Source organism: Mytilus californianus, unplaced genomic scaffold (assembly GCF_021869535.1).
Source record: "Mytilus californianus isolate M0D057914Y unplaced genomic scaffold, xbMytCali1.0.p SCAF_9, whole genome shotgun sequence".
In the NCBI taxonomy this organism is placed as follows: domain Eukaryota; kingdom Metazoa; phylum Mollusca; class Bivalvia; order Mytilida; family Mytilidae; genus Mytilus; species Mytilus californianus.
In genome coordinates, this window is record NW_026262745.1 from 21,063,331 (window position 1) to 21,088,102 (window position 24,772).

Below are 24,772 nucleotides of genomic sequence, written 5' to 3' on the forward strand. Positions count from 1 at the left end.
GATCAGCTGAATTATCTATCGTAGAGGATCTTACAAATTAATGTAGGATGCAGTCACAGAAATAATTATATTATAAGTACGTCTGAACCACTGACAACTCTACGACAGATATATAGATATATATATATATATATATATATATATGTATATATAGACGCTAGATTAAAACTGACGAGGAAAGGTAACACCCGGCCACCGAAAGCTTTATTTAGAAGCCTAGGTGGTCGTGTGGTCTAGCGCGTCGGATACAGTGCAGGCGATTTGGTGTCAGGATATCTCAGTAGCATGAGTTCGAATCCCGGCGAGAAAGAACAAAAAATTTGCAAAAGCAAATTTACAGATCTAATATTGTTGGGCTGATGTTTAGACGAATTGTATATATATATATATATATATATATAAGTCATGTGCTTGACGTGAGCAAATCAACGATTAATACAACAGATAGGTTGTGCAATAAAGGAGTGGACCAGGATGAAAAAAGGGGGGTATTTTGAAACCACTTGAAAAAGAGAGCAGAAAGATACCAAAAGGACATTCATTCTCATAAGTCGAAAATAAACTGACTACGCCATGGCTAAAAAAGAAAAAGAAAAACAGACCAACAACAGAACAAAAAACACAACATAGATAACTAGACTGAGCACCACGAACCCCACCAAAACCTGGGGGTGATTTCAGGTAGTCCGGAAGAGTAAGCAGATCCGCCCCACATGTGGCACCCGTCAAGTTGCTCATGTAAGTAAAAACCAAGTGATAAGTCTGACAAACTGACAAAGGGCACTCCAGTTTGAAAAGCTACAGCTTGTTGCTTCTTTTTATACTCTCGGTGACTAATTTGACATCCAAAAAAAAAAAATACGTATCATTATTAGAGATCAATTGGGTCCGATGAAGGTGTATGGGTTAGCAGTTAATATAATGACTAATTGAATGTTTACACTGATTGATTTGTTCAAACGTGTGCGTGAATATTGATGATCCCTTTAACAAAATACCTGTCTATGTTTAGCTTTGCCAAAATCAATAAATAGCAATTACAATGTATCTTATTTGGTTTCTGGCGTTCGAAAGTTTTACTTACGGACATAAGTTGCTGCGATATAAGTGCAAATGAGACATTTATCTTACATAATCCACAAGGAGTGGATTTAAACAACTCTTAGGTCAGTGTACTGTCTTCAACAATGAGCAAAATCCATACCGAATAGTCAGCTATAAAAGGCCCCGACATATTTATTAATAAAGCAACTTATTGGGAAGATTTATATTGTTTTCTAATAATTTTTTATAATTTGGACACTCGTAGAGGACAGTAATAACGCAGCTGAAGTATCTTTATCTGGTAAAGTTGTATATTTTCGATTGTTTTAACTACCCTGGCCTGAAATCGCGGAACCAATAACATTCAGTTTTGAATCCGGTTCCTTGCCTGGAAGAAGAAGAAGAAGAAGAAGAAATGTAGGACTGTAGTAACCATTGGAATTCATTTGTTTGCGTCTATGGTCTGTGGTTCTGTACTAGGTCCTGTTTTTTTTTAATCCTACATTATAGTATATAACTGCGTAATTGGCTAATTAAAAAATCGGAAAAAGCATGTCATACTACTTTCTATAGGGACAGGGATGTAATGAACTGTTTTGCATAATTCGGCTTTTTATAGTGTTTTTGCATGTTTTAGTACTTTTAAAGGGGTTTAAGGATAATGAGAAGGCACTAGATGGGGGTTAATTGATTTCTAGTCTGGATTCAGATAGGTCTGATGAATACAGTTATCTGTCTCTTCTGTAGTGTCGCATTCTCATGTATTGATCATTTTTCGTGAACTGATTCAAACATTCCTAGGGAAATCAATTAGTTTATATGTACACAATTAAATATTAACAGACCTTCCATTCATATTACTGTTAATAACTAATTCTTGTCAAATATGAAGGCTACAAATCAATATTGCAATAGTTTTTACTAAATTAAAAGCTTAAGTAAATTAATTATACTGATAATGGACTTTCGTAATATTACAGACGCCGCCTTAATTCTGTATATATTGGAGAGTGAATCTTTTTTGAAATGTATGGAACGCCACAGCTGTCTTATGTGGAACTCTGATATTACGTTATGTTGTTCTAGTTTTACTTGATGATAGTTTGTCTTCACATAATATGGTTTTGACATTACGTAATGATGTTTTGATATAACTCAATATGGAATAGTCATTACTTAATGATATTCCGATATTACATTATATGGTTTCGTATGGACTTGATATAGTTTTGTCATTACTTAATATGGTTCTGTCATTACTCGATGTGGTTTCACCATTATTTAATGTGGTTATGTCATTAGGCAATGTGGCTTTAACATTACTTGATGTGTATGTGACTTAACGTAATGTAGTTGTTTCATTACATGATGTGGTTTTGTCATTTCGTAATGATGATTTGCCAATTCTTTATATGGCTTTAACATTACGTAATGATGTTTCAAAATTTGACGATTTTACACTACATGATGTGTATGTATCAGTATTTGATGTGGTCATGTCATTCTTTGATGTGGTTATCCCATTACTACTACGAGGTAAAACCACGTGACCATTTTGGAAAAAATATGTTCTATTTTTAAACCGATTTCCATATGTCGTTTGTGTAATGCGCTTTGGATGAGTACCGCTATGCATTAAGTTAAAGTTCAAATTAAAGTTCAAGTTGTAGTTCAGAGTTATTTGGTATGAAAAAGGGGAACGACAGACAAAAATAAGAAAAAAAGTACTAAATAATTAACAGTAATTCGGACATAAGGGGGACATCCCAAAACCATTTGGTCCTGCCGTTTTTTCCTTAGTTCTCAAATGGAAGCTGTGAATTAATAAATAAATTAAAGATTCTTATTTACCCTGTGTCTCGCCTGATAATTCTGCTGTCAGTGTAAAAGCGTAATGTTGACTGACTGTACATTAACCGGTTCACTTAACAGGGAATAAAAAATGTTTTTCTGTAGATGCTTTTATCTTGATCTTGAAGAATAACTCCTATACAAGTTTTATAACAATTCATGGAGGTATCAAATTTATCATGTCAAAACAGTTTAATTCGGTAATATTTAATGCATTAAAAAAAACCTTATATAGAAATAAAGAAATGTGGTATGATTGCCAATGAGACAACTCTCAACCACATACCAAGTTTCGAGTTGAACTTCGAGTTTGAGTCACATTTAAAGATAGAGTTCCGAATTACAGTTCGACTTCAACTTTGAATTTGAGTCACCTTTTGACGTAGAGTTCGAGGTAAACCCTTATTTGAGTCTCATTTAGATTAAGATTAAGAGTTGAAATTCGAGTTATCTAATATGAGTTCTATTTTTTTATATCGCGAATCAAGGGCTTTTGCTCGAGCTTCCGAAAAGAGGATTCAGGGGTAGGTATGCGTACAAAAGATAAACAATTTTACAGCATACAAAACACAACATAGAAATTGAAATAAAGTTAGATGTGGTGTGATTGCCAATGAGAAAATTATCCACCGTAGTTTAAATACAGTGGATGCAAGCAATCATAGGCAACCGAACAGACTTCAACACACCGTATAGTCGGCCACAAAAGACCACCACGTGAAAATGTGAAGCAATTCAAACGAGAAAACTAACGGTCTAATTTATAGCTAATCAATCTACGAAAAACAAATATGACACACATGAAACAACGACAACCATTGAACTACAGGCTCCTGACTTGGGGCAGGCATATAAAGAAAGTGCACGCGGCGGAGTTTAACATGTATGTAAGCGCTAAACCCTAACCTAACCTAGTGTATAATAGCACAGCATAAGAAGAAAATGTAAAGACAGTTTAAATTTGATTGGCTCAACTCAATAGATCAGTATGACTGGGTAACATAAATCTATCAGCGTGATCTCGGGTCCTTCGGAAGGGTAAGCGGATTCTGCTCAACTTGTGGCACCCGTCGTGTTATTCGTGAAAGTACAAACCCAGTGATTTGGTTTTATTTGGTAGTTTACATCCGAGGAAAAGATGACGGGATTGTGGTTACGACAACTGGAACCTATCGGTTGTCACCTTTGAAACAGATATTTCAAAAAGTTTTTTTTTTTAAATTAGTTCGTGGTATATCAGAAACTGCAATTAATAAAAATAAAAGTTTAATATTCATATGTTCAAATGAACATACACGCTAACAAAAAAATCCGAGAATTCTTATTTTATAGAATTGATGCTTTGTCGCTTAGTCCCCCCTAATTTTCCTTTAACTTCAGTGCGAGTTGAATTAAAGTGTCTCATTTGTTGAAAATACAGTACAAGTCTTTTGATTTGTGTCGTACCTGCGACATTAATGTAGCGACAGTGAGATACAACAAACCTATATGCCGTCGTCTGTAGTATCGTCGGCGTCTTCATCATTTAGATGGTTAGGTTTCTAGTTTGAATTGTTTTTTATATTTTTCATTTCGAGACCTTTTTAAGCTTACTATGTGGTATGAGTTTTGCTCATTCTTAAAGACCATACAGTCACACATATAAATTAACTTCTACGTCATTTGGTATGTGGTTGAGAGTTGTCTCATTGGCAATCATACCACATTTTTTTTTATTTCTATATAAGTTTTTTTTTTTGGATTGAATATTACCGAATTAAACTATTTTGACATGATAAATTTGTAAACCTCCATGAATTGTTATAAAACTTGTATAGGAGTTATTCTTCAAGACCAAGATAAAGCAGTGTTCCTTGGAATCATTTACGAACTTATTATAATACTGCTTCCATTTGAGAACTAAGGAAAAACCGGCAAGTGGTTTTGGGATATCCCCCTTATGTCCGAATTACTGTAAATGTTTTAGTACTTTTTTCTTAATATTGTCTGTCGTTCCCCTTTTTCATACCAAAAAAACTATGAACAACAACTTGAACTTTAACTTAATGCATAGCGGTACTCATCCAAAGCGCATTACACAAACGACATATGGAAATCGGTCTAAAAATAGAACATATTTTTTCCAAAATGGTCATGTGGTTTTACCTCGTAGAAGTAATGGGATAACCACATCAAAGAATGACATGACAACATCAAATACTGATACAAACACATCATATAGTGTAAAATCGTCAAATTTTGAAACATCATTACGTAATGTTAAAGTCATATAAAGAATTAGCAAATCATCATTACGAAATAACAAACCACATCATGTAATGAAACAACAACATTACGTTATGTCACATACACATCAAGTAATGTTAAAACCACATTGCCTAATGACATAACCACATTAAATAATGGTGAAACCACATCGAGCAATGACAGAACCATATTAAGTAATGACAAAACTATATCAAGTCAATACGAAATCATATCATGTAATATCGAAATATCATTATGTAATGACTATTCCATATTGAGTTATATCAAAGCATCATTACGTAATGTCAAAACCATATTATGTAAAGACAAAATATCATCAAGTTATAATAGAACAACATAACGTAATATCATAGTTCCACATAAGACAGCTGTGGCGTTCCATAGAAATGCTGTACAGATGGAACGGGGACCCAGTTATTTCCCCCATTGAAACGCATTGAAAATCATAGTAAATAAATGGGGTGCTGTCCAATAAATAATTTTGATAGCCACCTTGGGACTTCTGTTTCACGTTAGGCATTTGTTTCGAAGTTTCTAAGTGCAATCTCAGTGCCTCATGACCGGCATTCCGTTGCACAATTTTGTTTTGATTGACAACAGGGTAGGTCGGTCTACTTCCGGGGAAGAATAAAGGCTAGAATTTAGGCAATTTACTCTATGTACCGACGCCAGATTACATTTAAATCAATCAAAATTTTTACAGAAATTCAAGCTAGAAAGCCTACCCATTCAAATAAATCTACATTCAGTTACAGAACTTGTGTAATAATAAAACTACACCATTTTAAATAAAAGTTATATATTTTTTTTAAGAACTACATTCGTGGGTACCGGACTGGTTGCCGTAACTGGGATCCTATTCCTGTCAGACTTTAATTTTTTTTCCAGACTTTAAACTGCACTTTTAAAACAAAGATATACATCTCAGTAGTTATTGTGCAAAGTTTCAATAGATTTGATCCAACAGTTACAGAGTTATTGATCCTTTTCTATGACATCTCAAATACCAGAAAATTGATCGGATAAAATCATAAATTCATGAAGAAAATATGCTTAAAATCAGCAAAACTTTTTTATTTTAAAAGATATTTACATTCTGTAAATTACACATGGTAGATAAATTCATTTTTGATATGGAAATCTACTTAAAAAAGAAATTCTGCTGAAAAAAAATTAATTATAATTATTTTTTTAATTAAAAAAAAATCTTATAAGAATTACATATGCAAAGAAGCATACCCCATAACAAGGGTATAAATCATGAGACTAGTCTTCAAACAGTCAGCTAAGTTCATTTAATATACAATGGAAAAGGCTAGATGCAGAGAAGTTCTCACTTGTAGCTAAAACCAGTCAAGACGGCACCTCCTACAGTTTAACAAATGTCGAGGGAAATCCTGGATCTGCCTGAATGCTTAATGCTACTGTGCGTTGTTATACTTGTGACTGCTCTAAATGTCCCACTAGTTCATACGTGTGTGGTGGTGGACACTCAAACTGTTGGTGGCTCATAGGAGATCCATGTACTTGGGTCCAAACAAGTTAACCAACCTGAATATGGATAACAAAGACAAGTTAATAATGCAGGAACTTTTAAAAAATGAAACTTAGCGAAGAAGCATTAATGAAAATGAAATTTAATCATAACACTCAAAGAGGTGAATCTGTTAACAGAGCACTAAGTGTTTCCTTACCAAAGAATATGAACTTTTCTAGAAATTTGAAGGGAGGGAGGGCATCATCAATAATTCACACTTTGAATAATGGTACAGCTTATTCCTTGTGACAAAAAGCAGAATGTATTGGTTTTAAAATCTCAAAAGGTTCATTAAAACACTTCGACCAGATGTAAAGGGAGTGTGAACGGAACAAAGTAAACCAAAATACTCCAGAAAGGAAAAAGAAAAATTTACAACGCACCGGACAGAAGACTAAGGTTCATGTGGAAGAAAAGGATCGAAGTAAACGTACAGATAGATATAAAAAAGGGCAACCTGATCAAAAACTTGATGCTGCATTTGTAAAAGCATAATGGACGATCATTCATATGGTAGAGTAATACCTGCTAAGAAGAATATACATACCAGAAGCTGTTCTTCAAAAGTTCCAAAATCAAGGAAGATATAGCTGCATTCATCTACTGCTGAAAAAGATACAGACAAAATTAACGGTCCTTTTAAGGACCACCAAAATCTTTAAAAAGGAGTCTAAAATTGTTGTACATTCAATTAAAATTGTTTATATAAGCTATAGCCCTACCCATTATATATCTTCAAAAAAAATCCAGGCCCAAATCTTTAAAATTGGAGAGCCCCTGGCAAAATTTTCTGAGTTTACAAAATATTCTGTCGTTATTTATGTGATGCGGCTCTTCAGTAATGTGAGCCGCATTCCCACACAAACTTTTATGACACATAAAATGGCATAAAGTGTTTTATTTAATTTTTAAAACTTATCAAAAACTAATTAAAAACCATAAAACTGAATCTATGGGCTTTTTTCTTTTTCCAGGTCCCAGAAATAGGATACTGGAAAGAAATAAGCCCATATTTTCCATCTTTTGTTGTCCCCTGATCCCATATAAGACATTTGTTATTTCTTGCCAGGTGGCTCTTTTCTAATATTCTTTGCTGATATTTTTCGAAAAATCCCTCCATTTTAACTTACAAGTGTATGAATACATAATACCATCAAAATGACCTTACTGTAACCCCTTTTGAAACTTTAAATTGAAAAACAAACTTTTTAAAAATTTCATAAATTTAAATTTCAATTTAATTTAAAAAGTTTATTTCAAATTTTAAAAATAATTACACCATTGTTTTCCTTATTGAATTTTGAAGTTGCTGGCCAAATTTCATCTATGTAACTCCACAAATAAGCTTACAATTGCAGATTGAAGTGTTCAAAATATGCCCTCTGACAGGAACGGGGACCCAGTTATTTCCCCCATTGAAACGCATTGAAAATCATAGTAAATAAATGGGGTGCTGTCCAATAAATAATTTTGATAGCCACCTTGGGACTTCTGTTTCACGTTAGGCATTTGTTTCGAAGTTTCTAAGTGCAATCTCAGTGCCTCATGACCGGCATTCCGTTGCACAATTTTGTTTTGATTGACAACAGGGTAGGTCGGTCTACTTCCGGGGAAGAATAAAGGCTAGAATTTAGGCAATTTACTCTATGTACCGACGCCAGATTACATTTAAATCAATCAAAATTTTTACAGAAATTCAAGCTAGAAAGCCTACCCATTCAAATAAATCTACATTCAGTTACAGAACTTGTGTAATAATAAAACTACACCATTTTAAATAAAAGTTATATATTTTTTTTAAGAACTACATTCGTGGGTACCGGACTGGTTGCCGTAACTGGGATCCTATTCCAGATGCCGAAATGCACCTTTTTTTCTTTTCTATAGCCCTTCAATTAAAATTATCATATGTTTTTGCATCAACTATTAGACGGTTATTGGCATTAATTTGTATCTATAGTGTATAACCTTGAAAAATGTAACCCACAATTTGTTTAAGAATTACCACAAAGAATATTTTTGTGTCGATACAAATATATTATAAAAGATTCGCTCGCCTCACAACCTAAATGATTTTCAATATTGTAGATATATTCAGAATCGGAAACAGTTTATTTGTAAAAAAAGTAGATTTTAGAAAAGTTAACAGAAAGAGGGAAAAACACATTAATTTGTAAGGAAGAGGATACTAGTTTCTTTTATATACAAATCACTGTAGAATCTCTGGTAAAGAATATATGACTGCCAGGGTTGTCTGTAGTATCAAAAACAGTGAAAAATGTCCCGAGGGAATATTAAAAATAAATAATAAAAAAAAAATGTTATTATTGCTTTTCAGGTCTTTTTAAGTTTACATATTTGCTAATAATGTTTATCTATGTGTACTTCCTGGAATTAGTCTCGATCATAGGAGCTTCATTGGCAGTAAACAATACAGAGAGGTATTTATGTATTCTGTCTTAAGTCTTTATATTTGTTATAGTTTTAATTTTGTGTTTGTTTGTTTGCCATAAGTATGAACTTTTACAATTGTGAGATTCTGCCTATAAACTTCTATCATGCACAGGGCAAATTGCATACACATAAAAACAAAATGGGAACTGTTGGATCTATATACTGTTCAACAAAAAAGACGAAACGCATAGCTGGGATGATTTTTTCAAATGCAAAATGTATATTTTACAAGGTAAAATGAAACGGTCAATTGCATCTTCGAAATTTTACAGGTAAGTTTTAAACTCTAAATGTCCGTTCTTTTGATTTGGCTTTCTGCCACATGAAATTTGCGACTCGCCAAAAATGCATATGACCCTTTTCTCTGCGAAATTTTGCTAACGTTTTTCACGACAATTTTGTTGTCAACTCAACTGTTACACTTTTGTGCATATAAGGACTAAGTTTGAATATTTATTTCATCACAACGTAAAAACGCTGCCATGACAAGGTTGGACCCTATTATTTGAAATATCGTTATCGGTCATCTGCAGGCCGGAGTGTCCTAAAGTGAAGTAGCAGGAACTGAAAATGTTAACCAGAGCACAATTTCGCGACTTTGGAACAGATAACAGCAGACTGGCTGTACTAAGGACCGCCCGAGGAGTGAACGACTCCTGGACAAGATCGCTACATCCGGAATCGAACCGTTGCCGCAACAGCCACTGCAGTTGGGATACCAGGATTGAGAAGAATCAGCTAACAAACAGTTAGCAATCGACTGCGACAACATGGGATTAGACACAGAAGGCCGTATTTTGGACCCGTTTTGAAGCCGTTACACAGACGGCATTAAGTCCGATGGTGCAGCAGATTGAGGGCCTGGAAATTCTGCAGCTGCTTCAGTGATGAGGCCCGTTTATGCTTCAGAAACGTGATGGAAGAACTCGTGTCTACCGGTGCATGAATGAACGTTTCGCTTCCTCGTGTGTCCAAGAAGTAGACAGCTTCGGTGTAGGAAGTGTCATGATGTGGACGGCTATCTCTTATGACCGTAAAACGGAATTGGTACATGTTCCGGGTAATTTAACGGCTTAAAGATACAGAGACGAAATTCTCCAACATCACCTTATGCATGTTATTGACTGACAGAGGGAGTTATTCCAGCAGGACAATGCTAGGCCTCACACAGCGCGCAATGCCACTAAACAACATCAGAACATTGATAGCATCCATGACGAGGATATGCGTACCAGTCTTAGCAGCGAGAGGTTGTCATACACGGTACTAACTTTAATGGCACCGGAAGTAACTCTAATTATGATAAATCGACTATTATTCATCAATCTCGAAGGAATTGACTGTCCTCTTCTCAATCAAACACGTTTTGAGTGAATAACTTTATTAGTAATTTCCATTCAAAATACATGTATTAAAATTCTTAAAAATCCATTATGCGTTTCTTGTTTTGCAGAGTATAGTTACGTTAAATGATTATAAATACAATACATGAACTTGCGTTTCGCTTTTTGTCGTAAGAATAATTCTGCCATATTTGGTGATTAAGTTTTTATAGCGAGAAATAAGAGGTTAAATATACCAAGGGAACATTCAAAACTAATAAGTCGACGACAAACTTCTCTTGTGAGAGTTGTCTCATTGGCAATCATACCACATCTTCTTTTTATATTTACAACGGCATGGCAAAAAAAAAAACCGAACAAATTCACAAGACAAAACACTACATAGGAAACTAAAGATTAAGCAACATAAACCTTACCAAAACCGGTGGTAAACTCGGGTGCTCCAGAGGGTTTGTAGTTCCTGTTCCACATGTGGCACCCGTCGTCCTGCACATGCAAGTACAATCTGGAGATATGTCGCATTCAGTGATATCACAATCGACGAAAAAAAAGGACGGGATTGTAAATACGACAATTGGAATACATCCGTGGTCAACTGTGCCAAAGATATTCCATATCCTTCAACCAACTCGTGATGGCGTCCGTAAAACTTTCGAAAGGATGACTTCAACTTCACCACTTGAATTGGCTTCCTTGCAAGCAACAACCCTCTGTCAATGAAATCCTGATAGAAAGGAAACACAAGGTCTGGAATATCGTATCAACTGGGATTACTCCATATGTAGGCACTGATTGTGTTGAAGACCCATTGGTGGCCTTGAGCTGTTTTCTGCTCTTTGGTCGGGTTGTTGTCTCTTTGACACATTCCCCGTTTCCATTCTCAATTTTACTGATTGAATGTTGCTACATAGAAATAGAATGTTCAAAATTAGGATGCCAAATCATCCATTTTCTCGCAAAGTTTTGTTCTCAACTTACCCTCATTGTAAATTTCTTAGTATATGTAAGTCATAATATGAGGAAGACTTAACTATATCGGTGGTATCCTTTATTTCAAGTTCGATATGTTAGATGCGTTCAACATACTTTGGATTATTTAGTGAGAGAACATCCTTTATATAGCGGAAAGTCAATAGATAATGTCGGAGAAGTTATGCATTTGTTCTTGAGTCAAAATCAATAAGTTTGACTAAAATTTGTAATTGAAACGTAAAATTCAGATGTTTTGTTCTGATAACCATATATGTAGACCTGTTTTTTTCAGAGATTTGGTATTGAAGGAACTGTTGAGGAATTATAATTCTGCGGTTCCGCCAAATTATAATCACGGTTAGTGTCTTTTACTTGTAATGACGTCGTTTAAAAAAGTGTAGAAAATAGAATATATCATTCAATCGTGTTTGCACTTTATATGTTATATTTTGATTAAAATTGAGGATGAGTTACTGTTTATAAAAGTAGTTCGAACTCGCCACAGTATAAATGTTTCTGTTCAAAGTAAGGTATGCGTATGTAAATGTTTTTAACAATTATACTGTAACGCGTTTTGTCCTCACGGGATTTACGTCCGGATGATACTCTTCGGTCTTCTAGTCTAGGAGTTTTATCTATTGTAAATACACTATTCGATTATTAAAGACTTTATTTTTACCTCCAAATATGTTCTTTGTTGATTTGATGAAATCTTTTTACTGTACACCCCACATCATTTTTGGTTAATAATTTTTTACAACAAAATTTTGACTTTAAATCGTCGATATCATGTTGATATTAAAAAATATACAAAAATTTTATCAACAAAAAGCTGCATAGTTCAACATATCCTTTATTACTGTTTTGTAAGTTTCATTGATAAATATGATTTAAACCAAAAAATATTATAAGATATCAATCAATATTCTTGAAAACCCTAATAAATAAATTGTCATACTTTTCTGTATACTTCAGGGATGTCTTTATTCAAAATGTTAATATGGCATTCTTGTATAATTGATTCTGTTTATGTTTTGAGAACATGGCTAAGGATCAAACTTGATGTTAAATTTATCAGCATTGTTTTTAAAACGTAACCTGCAAGTGACAATTCCCCTCTTAGATAGCTAAAAAACTATACAACATATCAAGTGTCACAGGAGTTCAGTATGATTGGTTGAGAGCTTTGCTGATATTTTGTTACCCTACTCAGCATGTATATCTACAGATAATATTGATGTCTCTTGAATAGATGAATTGTATTTTCCATGAAGGCCTTTATTATTTTTCATTATTCATTTATAAAAATATTGATGTTATCTTTTAGTAACATCAACTGTATATTTTCATTTTGTAAATGGTATTGTACTAGAGAGCTGAGTTTAACTTTTCAAATCTATCGTGAAAAATTATATGGTTTTCGCTATTTTGTTTAATTTCTTTCTCATTCCGATGTTCCTAAAAAATTTACTTACGAATTTTGAGCTCGATCGATCTAGAAATAAATTCAGGAACACTGATGTTACACGACTGAAATCACCCAGCGTCCAACTTTCGGAATTCATCCTAAATTTCTGTCTCGTTTGCGTCCTCACTCAAAAATGCAACTTGTAACCCATGTCTGCCGATCTTACATTCCAAACTCAAATAGTTGTACAGACCTTTTTTTTTATTATACTTGTATAATATTGAGGTTGGTTTTCATATGTATATACTGGTGGTTTACAGATGTAGACCGCGGTCATGTTTTGTTTTGAAAGGTCGTAGATGTAACATAAAACAACAGTCAGTTAAATTTGACAGGTTCAGATACATCTTTGGCTTTCAATTATTCGGCTTTGAGTGTTCCTGTTTATACGGAAACACAGAAACGCGCTACGGACGCATGCAATTTATAAAGTGTCGTTTGAATTATTTTTTTAAAGACATAAATTAAGTTGGTTGACCGTTATGGAATATCCGTTTCACAGATGGTAGCGGATATGTTCCTAATGTCGTAACTACAATTCCGTTCCCTTTTCACGAATGTGACCTACCGAATTAGACTATTTACCGGGTTTGTACTAACATGAGCAATACGACGGGTGCCACATGTGGAGCAGGATCTGCTTACCCTTCCGGAGCACCTGAGATCACCCCCAGGTTTTGGTGGGGTTCGTGTTGTTTAGTCTTTAGTTTTCTATGTTGTGTTTTGTGTACTATTGTTTGTCTGTTTGTCTTTTTCGTTATTAGCCCTGGCGTTGTCAGTTTATTTTCGATTTATGAGTTTGAATGTCCCTCTGGTATCTTTCGCCTCTCTTTTATTGTTACGACACATGTACATGTAATGTTTTGCCTATAGTGTTGTCCGTCTTTCATCATTAATTGAATTTATGGTCCTTTTTGTATCATTCTGTCACTTATCGTAATTAAACTACAATCGAATAAACTCGAATGATGTATTGACTATGTCTGTCTTAAAGCGTAACTGTAACAGGTTTAACTTACAAAATGTAACGAGTAGAGACCATTACACTTGTGTAAGAGTATTGGTGTTCATTTAAGGAAGACGTAACATTATTTAATCTAATACATGCATATATATTGTTATACTAGTTAACGGCCATCCTTATAAAGACGCCCTTTTTTATGAAAAACGTTACACCAAGCATATAGTAGACAAAATGTACACACAATGCGTGTACATGTGATATTGTTTGTGTATAACATCGCTAGTGTACACATGTCGCATTAACTATTTCTTTTGTCTACGACATATTGTTAGCTTTTGAATAAGTCATGAACACAATCTAGTTAAGTATTCCTGGTTCTAATAATGTATTATAAGATTTACATGAAAACCGTTGAAATATCAGTAAGGACATTGTTCTCATTTATATACTAGTATTTAAGGAGTTTGATGGACAACAGATATTTATAAGGATCATGGACATTATTGTCATTACCCTAAGAATTATAATTTTGCTTAAGGACCATATGAAAAAGACGCAAGATACCAAGGGGACATTCAAAACTCATAAGTCAAAGACAACTGACAACACCATGGCAAAAAACAAAAAACGACGAAATGACGTAAAAATCAATACATAAAAAACGAAATCAATCCACTGATCTACTTGATTGTGTACATGTAACTATCTAGCAAGTTTTGACTTATCTAAAAATGTTCACGTTTTTCTGGAAAAAAACTTCTGGAATTTGATGCGACTGTCATACAAGTGAGAGGTTTAGCGCTATAAAACCAGGTTGAATCCACCATTTTCTACATAAGAAAATGTCTGTACCAAGTCAGGAATATGACAGTTGTTGTCCATTCGTTTGATGTGTTTGTGCTTTTGATTTTGCCATTTGATTAGGGACTTTCCGTTTTGAATTTTCCTCGGAGTTTTTTTGTGATGTAACTTTTTAATCATATAAGAGTGATGCTAATAACTTCAAAGTCAACAATATTAAGGTTTACATTTTAGAGAATAATAATCATAAAAATAATATGTAATAAAAAATATTAATAAAACAAGGATGCTACGTACTTTTTTTCTATCAAGAAGGGGGATTTTGAAACAAATGATATTCCTATCTCTAAGAGTTACATGGTTCGTATAAAGTTGAACAGAGAATACTAAACAGGAATGCAGAATACAGCGTTTTAATTTCCAAAATGTGCACATACTTTTTGTTATTCAACTCCTCATTTCAGATGACCAATTGAGAGTAGAAATTCAAGTTTACATTTTGAGTATAGATTCCATCAGTGATTCTTCTAAGGTATTTGTTTGCTTAATTAATTTACCATCAGTTGTATAATTTCTACATTAATTTACACATTCTTGCTTCTTGTTACCACTTTTGGTGTGATTCATTAGACATTTTCTTCAATAAATTCTTTTCAGTAAATGAACAATTGAAGTTTTTCGGCAAAATTCAATTATAAAGGAATCAATGTTTATTGATGAGTAACGTTTAGATTTATTTACAGGATTTTGCGTTAAGCTTTTTCCTGCGACACAGATGGAATGATTCTCGTCTGATACATGACCCGAAACTAGGCACATTTCAACTAAGTCAAAAATCTATGAATAAAGTCTGGGTACCAGAACTATTTATTCTAAATGAAAAACGTACAGCCCTTCACAGAGTATCTACACCTGATAAACTACTGCATATCAAACCTGATGGATTAATGTATTACAGCACTAGGTACACTTTAACATAAATGTTTCAATATTATTTTAAATATTATTTTAAGGTAGACAGTAATGATATCTAAGTGCTTTATTCAAGGCCTTTATCTGACTTTTGACTCCGGTGTAATCTTATGAGACAGATAAATGTCATCCGTTATTATTTGCCGTAATTTCATACATTTGTACATGCTTTGTTTCTGATGATTGTAATTTTTGCGAATATCTCAGGTCCCTCGAAAACTGTTAATATAGGATGGTTTTGTGGTTCTTTTTTTAGTTGTTTATTGATAAAGCTCCAAGTTCATTTATTTTATTCCTTTTGACTTATGGTATTCTTAACGGGTTGTTTGTCCTCACATTCGTATCGACGGTAGTACAAGCGGTCTGTGTGTTTTCAAATTTATTTACGCGAGTGATAAAGGTACCTATTGAGTTATGACGATCGTTATGATGTCTGTACATAGAGGCGTAAAATGAATTGTGCATGAATCTTTTATATTCACCAAATACCAAATACATGTAATTACAATTTATATTCACTTTTGTAGTTTAACACTATCTTCAATCATTTTTAGTGCGATTTTTCATTCGTTCATTTAATAACTTTGCTATTATTGAAACACATGTTGTCGGTTTAGTCTTGATAAAGATATAAATGACAGACGGTATGCATTCTTGATCATCAAATTAAACGATTCGAATAGCTTTCATTAACTACGAGCTTTTTTCTATACTGTATTATACCGATTTTTTTTTTTCTTTTTTCTTGTTTTCTCCTCTTTTGTTTGTTTTATTGATACACATTTAACTAAATGGCCATTTAGAAAAAAATATTTTTTTTTAAAAATATATCGACCGTTTTAAATTCACCTCTAGATCATCCACCAGTTAAAAAATATATGGGAAATGCTGACTCCATTACATGTATAAATGTCTGTCCTAGTTAAGTTTTCGGGTGTCAGTAAATGTAGTAGCTGTTATTAATTTTCTGGGTATATACCGATTCTTGCCAGGTTTTATTTCTATTGAATTTATCACGTTGTTTTTTAAGAAAGATTGGTAAATTAGTTTATGGCAGGCAATCCCTACAGGTACATAACTTTTATTTCTTTTTTTTTAAATATTAAAGTCGCATTCTTGTCTTCAACAAGCAGCAAATCTCATACATTACTGCAAGTTCATGCCGATCACAATAAATGGTTTTAGTAAACGGGTTTGCTGTCGTCTATAACGCTACGTTTGTGCATTTACGCACTCACATACGGCGTTATATCAATCATTGATAAGGAATTTAAGAAATGCTTGCACTATTTTTCCGGTAATATTAAAGTCAACGAAAACCACAGGGCACAACAAGATATCATTTAGCATGACATAATGCATTATATAGGACAACAAATTCGAATTGAATAAACGAGAACAGATAAACATACAGACAGAAAGAGAAAGTTTTTATTGACGATTATCAATATTCTTTTCAAGATACTGACGGTAATTTCCAATTTAAATATATTGTTTTGCAGAATTTCTGGAACTTTTTCTTGTGATGTAAATCTGTTGAGGTATCCTCTGGACCATCAAATGTGTCCTTTAACAATTGAAAGTTGTAAGTATATAGCCATATCATCATAATTGCAATTGTTTGTGCAACTAAACTTACTCTTGAAAAAATATTTGTTTCAGAATCTTTTTTTTATGAAGAAATCTCTTTAGAATGTCTTTGCTCGTTGCAATCGATCAAACTCCTTCGAAAGATTGAAACGGACATTTTTTTTTTTAATTTCAACTTGACATTAGTCATTTCTGACTTGCAATTTCTTAGTTCCAACTTTTCATTTCTGAGTTCAGACTTGACTTTTCTAAGTTCCAAGTTGACATTTGTTAGTTGCAAATTAATATTTTTACTACCAACTTTCATTTTTCACTTTGACATTTCTTTCTTGAAAATTCCATTGCGTTAAATATTAAACTACAAACGAGGTGCCATTGGAACCAATTGGGCTCCTCTTCTTGCTAGCTTGTTCCTTTATTCCTATGGAGCTGACTTCACACAGGAGCTTCTTAGGAAGAATTAAAAGAAGCTAGTAATATCGTTCCGCTATACAAATGATGTCCTCCCACTAAATAACTCAATAAACGTTTGGTAATGTTGAAATAAAGGATACAACAGATACAGTTAGATCTGCCTCATATCTTGACTTACATCTAGAAATTGACAAAGAAGGTTGGTTGAAAACAAAACTTTACGACAGAAGACCCAATTGTGATTTTAACATTTCTACGCAGCAACATTCCAACAGTACCTATGTAGGGAGTATATAACACCCAGTTGATACGATATTCCATAGCGTGCGTTTTTATCATGATTTCTTTGATAGATGGTTTCTGTTTACAAGGAAGGTAAGGAACCAAGAGTTCCAAGTGGTGAAGTTGAAATCATCCCTTCAAACATTTTACTGACACATCACTAGTTAGTTGACCTTTATGGAATATGTGTTTCACACATGACGACGAATATGTTCCATTTGTTGTAACCACAATCCCGTCCTCATTTCCTCGAATGTGAGGTAAAAGCAGTTATAACAAGTTATTCACTAAAAGGGAACCATCATGTGTCCCTCTCTAGAACGCTGCATAAACTTAAGTTTTACGTAAGGACTTATGGAAACCTCCATGGAGTCAGTAAACTTTAATAAGGATAGTTGATTCAGCTTGGACACTATTATTCATTTATTATCACATTTCATACATAAAAATGTGATATTTACCCCAAAATTTTAATTTATTAGCCTAAAACATTTTAATTTTAAGGAAATGAGAGGTTTAACTAGTCCACAAAAGACCTTATAATGAAGACAAAGAGGTGCATTATAGTTTTGAATCATATTCAACTGTTTTTTTGCAGATGAGATGAATATTTGGATTATTTATTGGTCTACACTACATTTTATCATGATGCGGCTTGATTTGGTTTCTTTTAAGACATTTTACTCAAATCGCTATATGATGTCGTCTCACATTACACAAATTTTCCCTGTATAATTGAACTGATTATAACATAACTTGATATTAATGCTTAAAATAACCAGTATTTCAAAGAAAAAATCACATTCAGTTTATTCAACAAAAAGGTCTTCTTTAAATTTGATATCTAAGGTTTGTTATTTGCTATATGAATATACCTATTTAAAAACTCGATAACTATTTACATCAAATATTGGCCATTTAGAAGAATGCTTTTCAGTTATGAAAATATAGTATTGAGACTGTCATTGAAATGTCTGACAAATTAATCTGTCAAAATGCAACCCTATAAGGGACATTCAACGTGTTCATGCTATTGAAACACAAGCATGGGACATATCCAATGATTATTTGGTCATAATGTTTTGCTTAAGGTAAAGATTTCTTTATTTATATTCAAGACACCAAATGGATTGTTTTTCTTTCAACTTTACATAGCTTTGTAATATATAACTGGTCTGTGTCCCCAATGGTACTAAGACAAAGCAGGTAAATGGAGTGATTTTTTAGTTGATGAAAGATGGCAATCTTATTACTTACAGTTACTATAGGTCAATATGTCTTGGTAAATCATATGTCGCCTTTTTAATTAATATCTGACCACATTCAGAAAACTTAATTCATCATATAAAAAATCCGTATTTTTAGTCGCTGTGTTGATATAAATACGAGACGGCAACCAAATAGAAAACACTGTGTAAGACTGCCCTTCTTTTGTTTTGTGCTCTTCTTACTGTTTTTATGTGGAATAGATCACTATTTGAAATCGTTATATAGGGAAAGCTCTTTAAGACTGGTATACCTCTTTCTTCACATCCCTGATTTTTCACACTTTTTTACAAAGTATTATTTTATTCATATGTACATGAGATCAAACCTACAGTGATATACCAGGAAATCACTTATATTTAAATGCAACGCTTTTTAGTGATGTTTTTTTTAATTTGGCATTTGCTTTAAAGTATTAGAATGGCATTTGCTAAATTCAACAATCATCTAAAACTTAACATGCATTTCTTATCAGTAAATTTTTGGATAATGTCGGCTTGTTTTTGTTTTCATAAATGATATTTTTTGTACTTAAAATCTTATATTCTTATAACAGATGGGTATACTTCAGAGACACTAGATTTGCAATGGTATAAGGAACCAGTAGAAGAAAAAGACGACATCATTTTGTCTCAGTTCAGTCTTGGCTGTGAAAAAACAATTAAGTGTGATAAAGTATATGCAGGATGTAAGATTTCAACCGAAATGTTATATTTTATATATCTTTCGTGTATTTCAGGGCTTTTTATTTAAAAATAAATCCGGGCAAGCCCACATGTTAAACACATATGATATATGGGTGTATTCTTAACAAACTAATATTTTAAGCCATCAATTTTATTTATCGAAACTAAACGTAAGCAACTTGTTAGAGATATTTGATAAACTTTGTTTATATGAACATAAAAAACTATAGCTAATGAAGAGTAAAGATAACAGGAATTACCGAAAATATTTGACAGTACAACAGACTATGCATACCCACCACATAAAATAGATTCCACCAAGACAATAGACCTTAAAATAGACAAACATATAAAGATTCCAGATAACATAACTGGGTACATGCGGGACATGTGGATAGGTTAAACTAGTTTTACGTGCGCACAAACATGACCGTTTACTCATTTAGACTATATGTCGTAAACGCGTTTAATTTGAAAAGCAGGGTAAAATCATATTTAAATCTTAACAGAGAGGAAAATGAACATATTGAAATGATAAAAAAAGGTGCTTACTGGTTAAGCTTTATCTTTTTGGCATAAAACATTATTATCATAATAGTATGCTTAGTTTACAAAGAAAAACAACTCGGTTCTCGTCACATCATCAGTAGTCGAACTAATAGGTCGCCATTCTCATAATTTGAAGATCTAGAGTACAGTATACCATAAAATTATTAAATGAGGTAAACCATCTTTGAATATCCATGGAATATTAAATGTGCTTTTAATAAAAAGGTGTAAACGTTCTAATTATACAAAAGGATATACCAAGGGGAAACATAGTTGAAGAAAGACTGAAAACAACATAAACAAAAGGATCCATAAACAACTTTTAAGGAAATAATAGATTGACCTTAACGAACAACATGACTAACTTTATAAAAACGTTCTGACTAGAGCTCGTGTGGTTTGGGATGGTATGCAAGTCTTGCTCCACTAGAGTCACCCGTCCTGGTGGCCATGGCAACTTACAAACCGATAAAATCATAAATGATGATAATATAACAATACATAGGAGTCAAACAATAGCAATTGTAAAGCCTACAGAAATTAACAATGATATATTATTTCAAATAAAGAGTAAAATTTGAATTTATTGGATCATATTTTCAAACTTTGAAATAATTGCCTATTAAAAAAATGACAGGCCTTCAACAGATTAAATTGTAGTTACATTCAATTTTAGTATTCTTTTTCAGTAAAGTTTTCATGTGTCCAAATGAACATCAAACTAGATCGTTTATACGACTACTATCTGATTCAGACCTATATACCAACAACTCTTATTGTCATCCTGTCGTGGGTTTCATTCTGGATAAGCATTGATGCTACCCCTGCAAGGATATCACTGGGACTACTTACAGTCCTCACCATGACGACACAGAATACGGGATTACCAAAAGTCTCATATTTCAAAGCAATAGACGTTTGGATGGTCTCCTGTATGTTCTTTGTGTTTGCAGCATTGATAGAGTTTGCTTATGTAAATGTTTTGTCGAGAGTGCAACTGCGAAGGCAAACATCTGTGGTAGACAACGGTGATCATGATAATACACCAAGTACAAGGAAAAGTTTCCCGTCAAAGGTAACTTGAACTGTAACATAAAAATAAATTGATGGCAGAAAATGTTTACAGCTGCATTAAATGCATGTAGCTTTTATCGTTTAAAAAAAGTTCTCTTTTTGATCAAAACATACATATGAAGGTGAACTAATGGTGTGGAAACATGTCCATTGTTGAAGACCGTATGTTTCATTCCAGGTGTCTTTATGGTTTCTGTCTCATTGTTGTCCTACTTCTCTTTCTATTCATTTTGAAAATCTACATAAAATTGGAATTCTCGTTATAGAATTGTTTTTCTAAAACTGATACCATTCTTGACTTACATTCTTAATCAGTGATAGTTGTTTAATCCCGACTCTCATATCAATCGTCATTTGCAATACTATAATCTTTAATAATGTCTGGATATGTATATAATTTTATATTTTTAGAATGATTATCGAACCGGATGCAGGTTCAACATATGTTTTCAGAATATGGCAAATAGAGAAAAAGCTCGGAACGTGGACAGAATATCACGATTTATGTTTCCGTTACTTTTTGTATTATTTAATTTGTTTTACTGGATTATTTACCTCTTTGTCTTGAAAACAAAAGCAGACATACAGCCATGTTAAAAGATAATAATAGTATGTTCAATCTTATGTTTCTATTTACTTCAGGTTTCAATTTTGCTTACATTATTTATATTTAATGTGTTCGGTTATATATTGTATTACAAAATAATAATATTTTGATTATGAGAATAATTTATTGTATTAGAGTGTCAGCTATTTGTCTACATTGTTATAAACAATTTGTCAAATTATAAAATATATATCGTATAATAATTAAATAAGACAAAAACACAATATTGTAACACTATATATATATATATATATATATATACATATCTTATTAACTGTTGAAATGATTAATTTAAAAGTAAAACTGCGAACTATATAAAAATAATGAAAGTAGATAAGAAAAATGCAATTGAAATTCAAGCTGGTTCGGAACCATATGAAATAACAAAAAAGTATTATATCAGAATTGTTTCACATAAAAATGACAATAATTTAAATGAGACGGCTTTACTGAGTATGGAGCAAAGCAAATGTTATTTTAAACATTTTTTGGAGTTAAAACAATATTAATTTGATTTGTGAATATGTTCAATGACTCAATCCTATCAAAGCATGAACATTCACATAATAGAAACGTATGTTTACATTTTTCATTTTGATTTAACGCAAGTATATAACCAAAAGTGTATACATATTGCTTATCAAAGCATGACGCCTTCGTATCATATTATACACCAAGTTAGATAAATCGTATTGCAATTCAACATTCGGTATTAAAAACTCAAATTGGTCAAAATGTGACTTTGGATTGAAAGATCTAATCATCAAAGACCTTAGCTCTGTGAAACAAATTAAAAAACTTAAACCTCAAGTCACTGTAGATCAAAAAGTGTATCCCATTTGAAACTGATACATGACAAAATGGACTCAGGTTTCATTAAACAGAATGGTGTGGTTTCGTGTAACGACCCGTTTCGACAGACGATAGTTACTAGAAATTACAAGTATATTTTAAACATTTTTGTATTTCTATTAACTTCTAGTACAAAACGTACTTGGGTGCAATTTTTCTCGATTATTGACATTCTGCGTGTGCCTTGATTGTTAATTAAATGAATGTATAGTATGAACATTTTTATATCTTTATTAATATTTTAAAAACAATTATAAAAACGATTTATCTTGTATAGTTTTATGTTGTCATTTCTTAATAATGTTTATAACTTTGATGAATTTAGTGTTGGTGATAGATCGTCGGGAAGTGGCGTAGATATATACCAATTATAAATAAGAAGATGTGGTATGAGTGTCAATGAGACAACTCTCCATCCAAGTCACAATGTATAAAAAGTTGACAATTATAAGTCAAAGTACGGTCTTCAACACGGAGCCTTGGCTCACACCGAACAGCAAGCTATATAGGGCCCCAAATTCACATTCAAAATATAAGTAGAGATAAACTGACAACGCCATGGCAAAAACGAGAGACGATGAAAAGGCAAACAAGCTTACAAAACACTACATAGAAAAACTAAAGACTGAGCAACACGAACCCCACAAAAAACTGGAGGAGATTTCAGGCGTTCCGGAAGGGTAAGCTATCCTGCTCCACTAATGGTACCCGTAATAATCCGGGGATGAGTCTCATTAGTTGATGATGAAATCGAAGAAAAAGAGGATGGGATTTTGGTTATGACAATTTGAACATATCCGTGTTCATCTGTGAAACAGATATTCCATAACGATGAACCAACTCGTAATGGAGTTCGTAAAACTTTCGTAGGCATAACTTTAATTTTATCAACGGGAACTTTTGGTTCAATAGCTTCTTTGTAAGCCTAAGTCTCTCTCTGTCAAGGAAATCATGATAGGAAAACCAAGCTCTGGAAGAAACGTATCAACTTAGGGATTGATACTACATATGCAGAACTGTTGGAATGTTGCTACATAGAAATGGAAAGTTCACAATTGAAAGCTGAAAACATTCCTTTTGTCGTAAAGTTTTGTTATCAACAGACCATCATTGTCAATTTTTAGATGTAATTAAAGATACGAGACTGACTAGTGTCCCATGTTATGGGGAAGAGGGGTGTTAGCGCTCGCAAACATGTTTAACCCGAGCACATTTTATATGTGCCTGTCCTAAGTCTGTAAAGCAGTGGTTTCTGTTGGTCGCGGTCTATAACTTTTTGTTTTTCGTTTATCGTTTTTACATAAATCTGACCGTTTGTTATTCTCGTTCGAATTGATTTTCATTTTATCATTCTCGGCCTTTTAAAGGTTATTATAACAATGATATCCCGGTATATAACAATATACTATTTACTAGTAATATAATTATACGGTAGGGACTTACTCATTGTTGTAGGCCGTACGGTGACCTATAGTTGCTTACATCTGCGTCATTTTGGTCTCTTGTTGATAATTGTCTCATTAGCAATCGTACCACGTCTTCTTAGTTTTATGTTACCTGTATATATGGTATATCTTATTTCAAGTTCGATGGGATAGATATGTTCAACATACTCAGTAGTCACAAAACTTTGAACTATTTAGTTAGAGGACAACATCTATATAGCGGGCCGTGAGATTATTTTCGGTCATATAGCTCTTCAAGTGTTTCGGTTCTCATACATCTTGGCTTTCAAATATTCGGCTTTGAGCGTTCCTGATGAAGGTAACTCCAGAAAA

At 33.0% G+C, this 24,772-nt stretch overlaps 1 protein-coding gene across 1 annotated transcript in view; it reads left to right on the forward strand.

Annotated features, from left to right (window-relative positions):
* LOC127714633 (glycine receptor subunit alpha-2-like) overlaps window positions 1-23,266 on the forward strand; it is a 28,689-nt gene extending 5,423 nt beyond the window's left edge. The window contains exons 2-9 of the mRNA XM_052220695.1: window positions 9,039-9,141; window positions 11,762-11,826; window positions 15,167-15,234; window positions 15,446-15,666; window positions 17,177-17,259; window positions 19,783-19,914; window positions 21,151-21,536; window positions 21,947-23,266. Coding sequence (XP_052076655.1) covers window positions 9,068-9,141; window positions 11,762-11,826; window positions 15,167-15,234; window positions 15,446-15,666; window positions 17,177-17,259; window positions 19,783-19,914; window positions 21,151-21,536; window positions 21,947-22,132 — 1,215 coding nt within the window. The 5' untranslated portion in view covers window positions 9,039-9,067 and the 3' untranslated portion in view covers window positions 22,133-23,266. The remainder of the gene's footprint in view (window positions 1-9,038; window positions 9,142-11,761; window positions 11,827-15,166; window positions 15,235-15,445; window positions 15,667-17,176; window positions 17,260-19,782; window positions 19,915-21,150; window positions 21,537-21,946) is intronic.
* The last annotated feature ends 1,506 nt before the right edge of the window (window positions 23,267-24,772 follow it).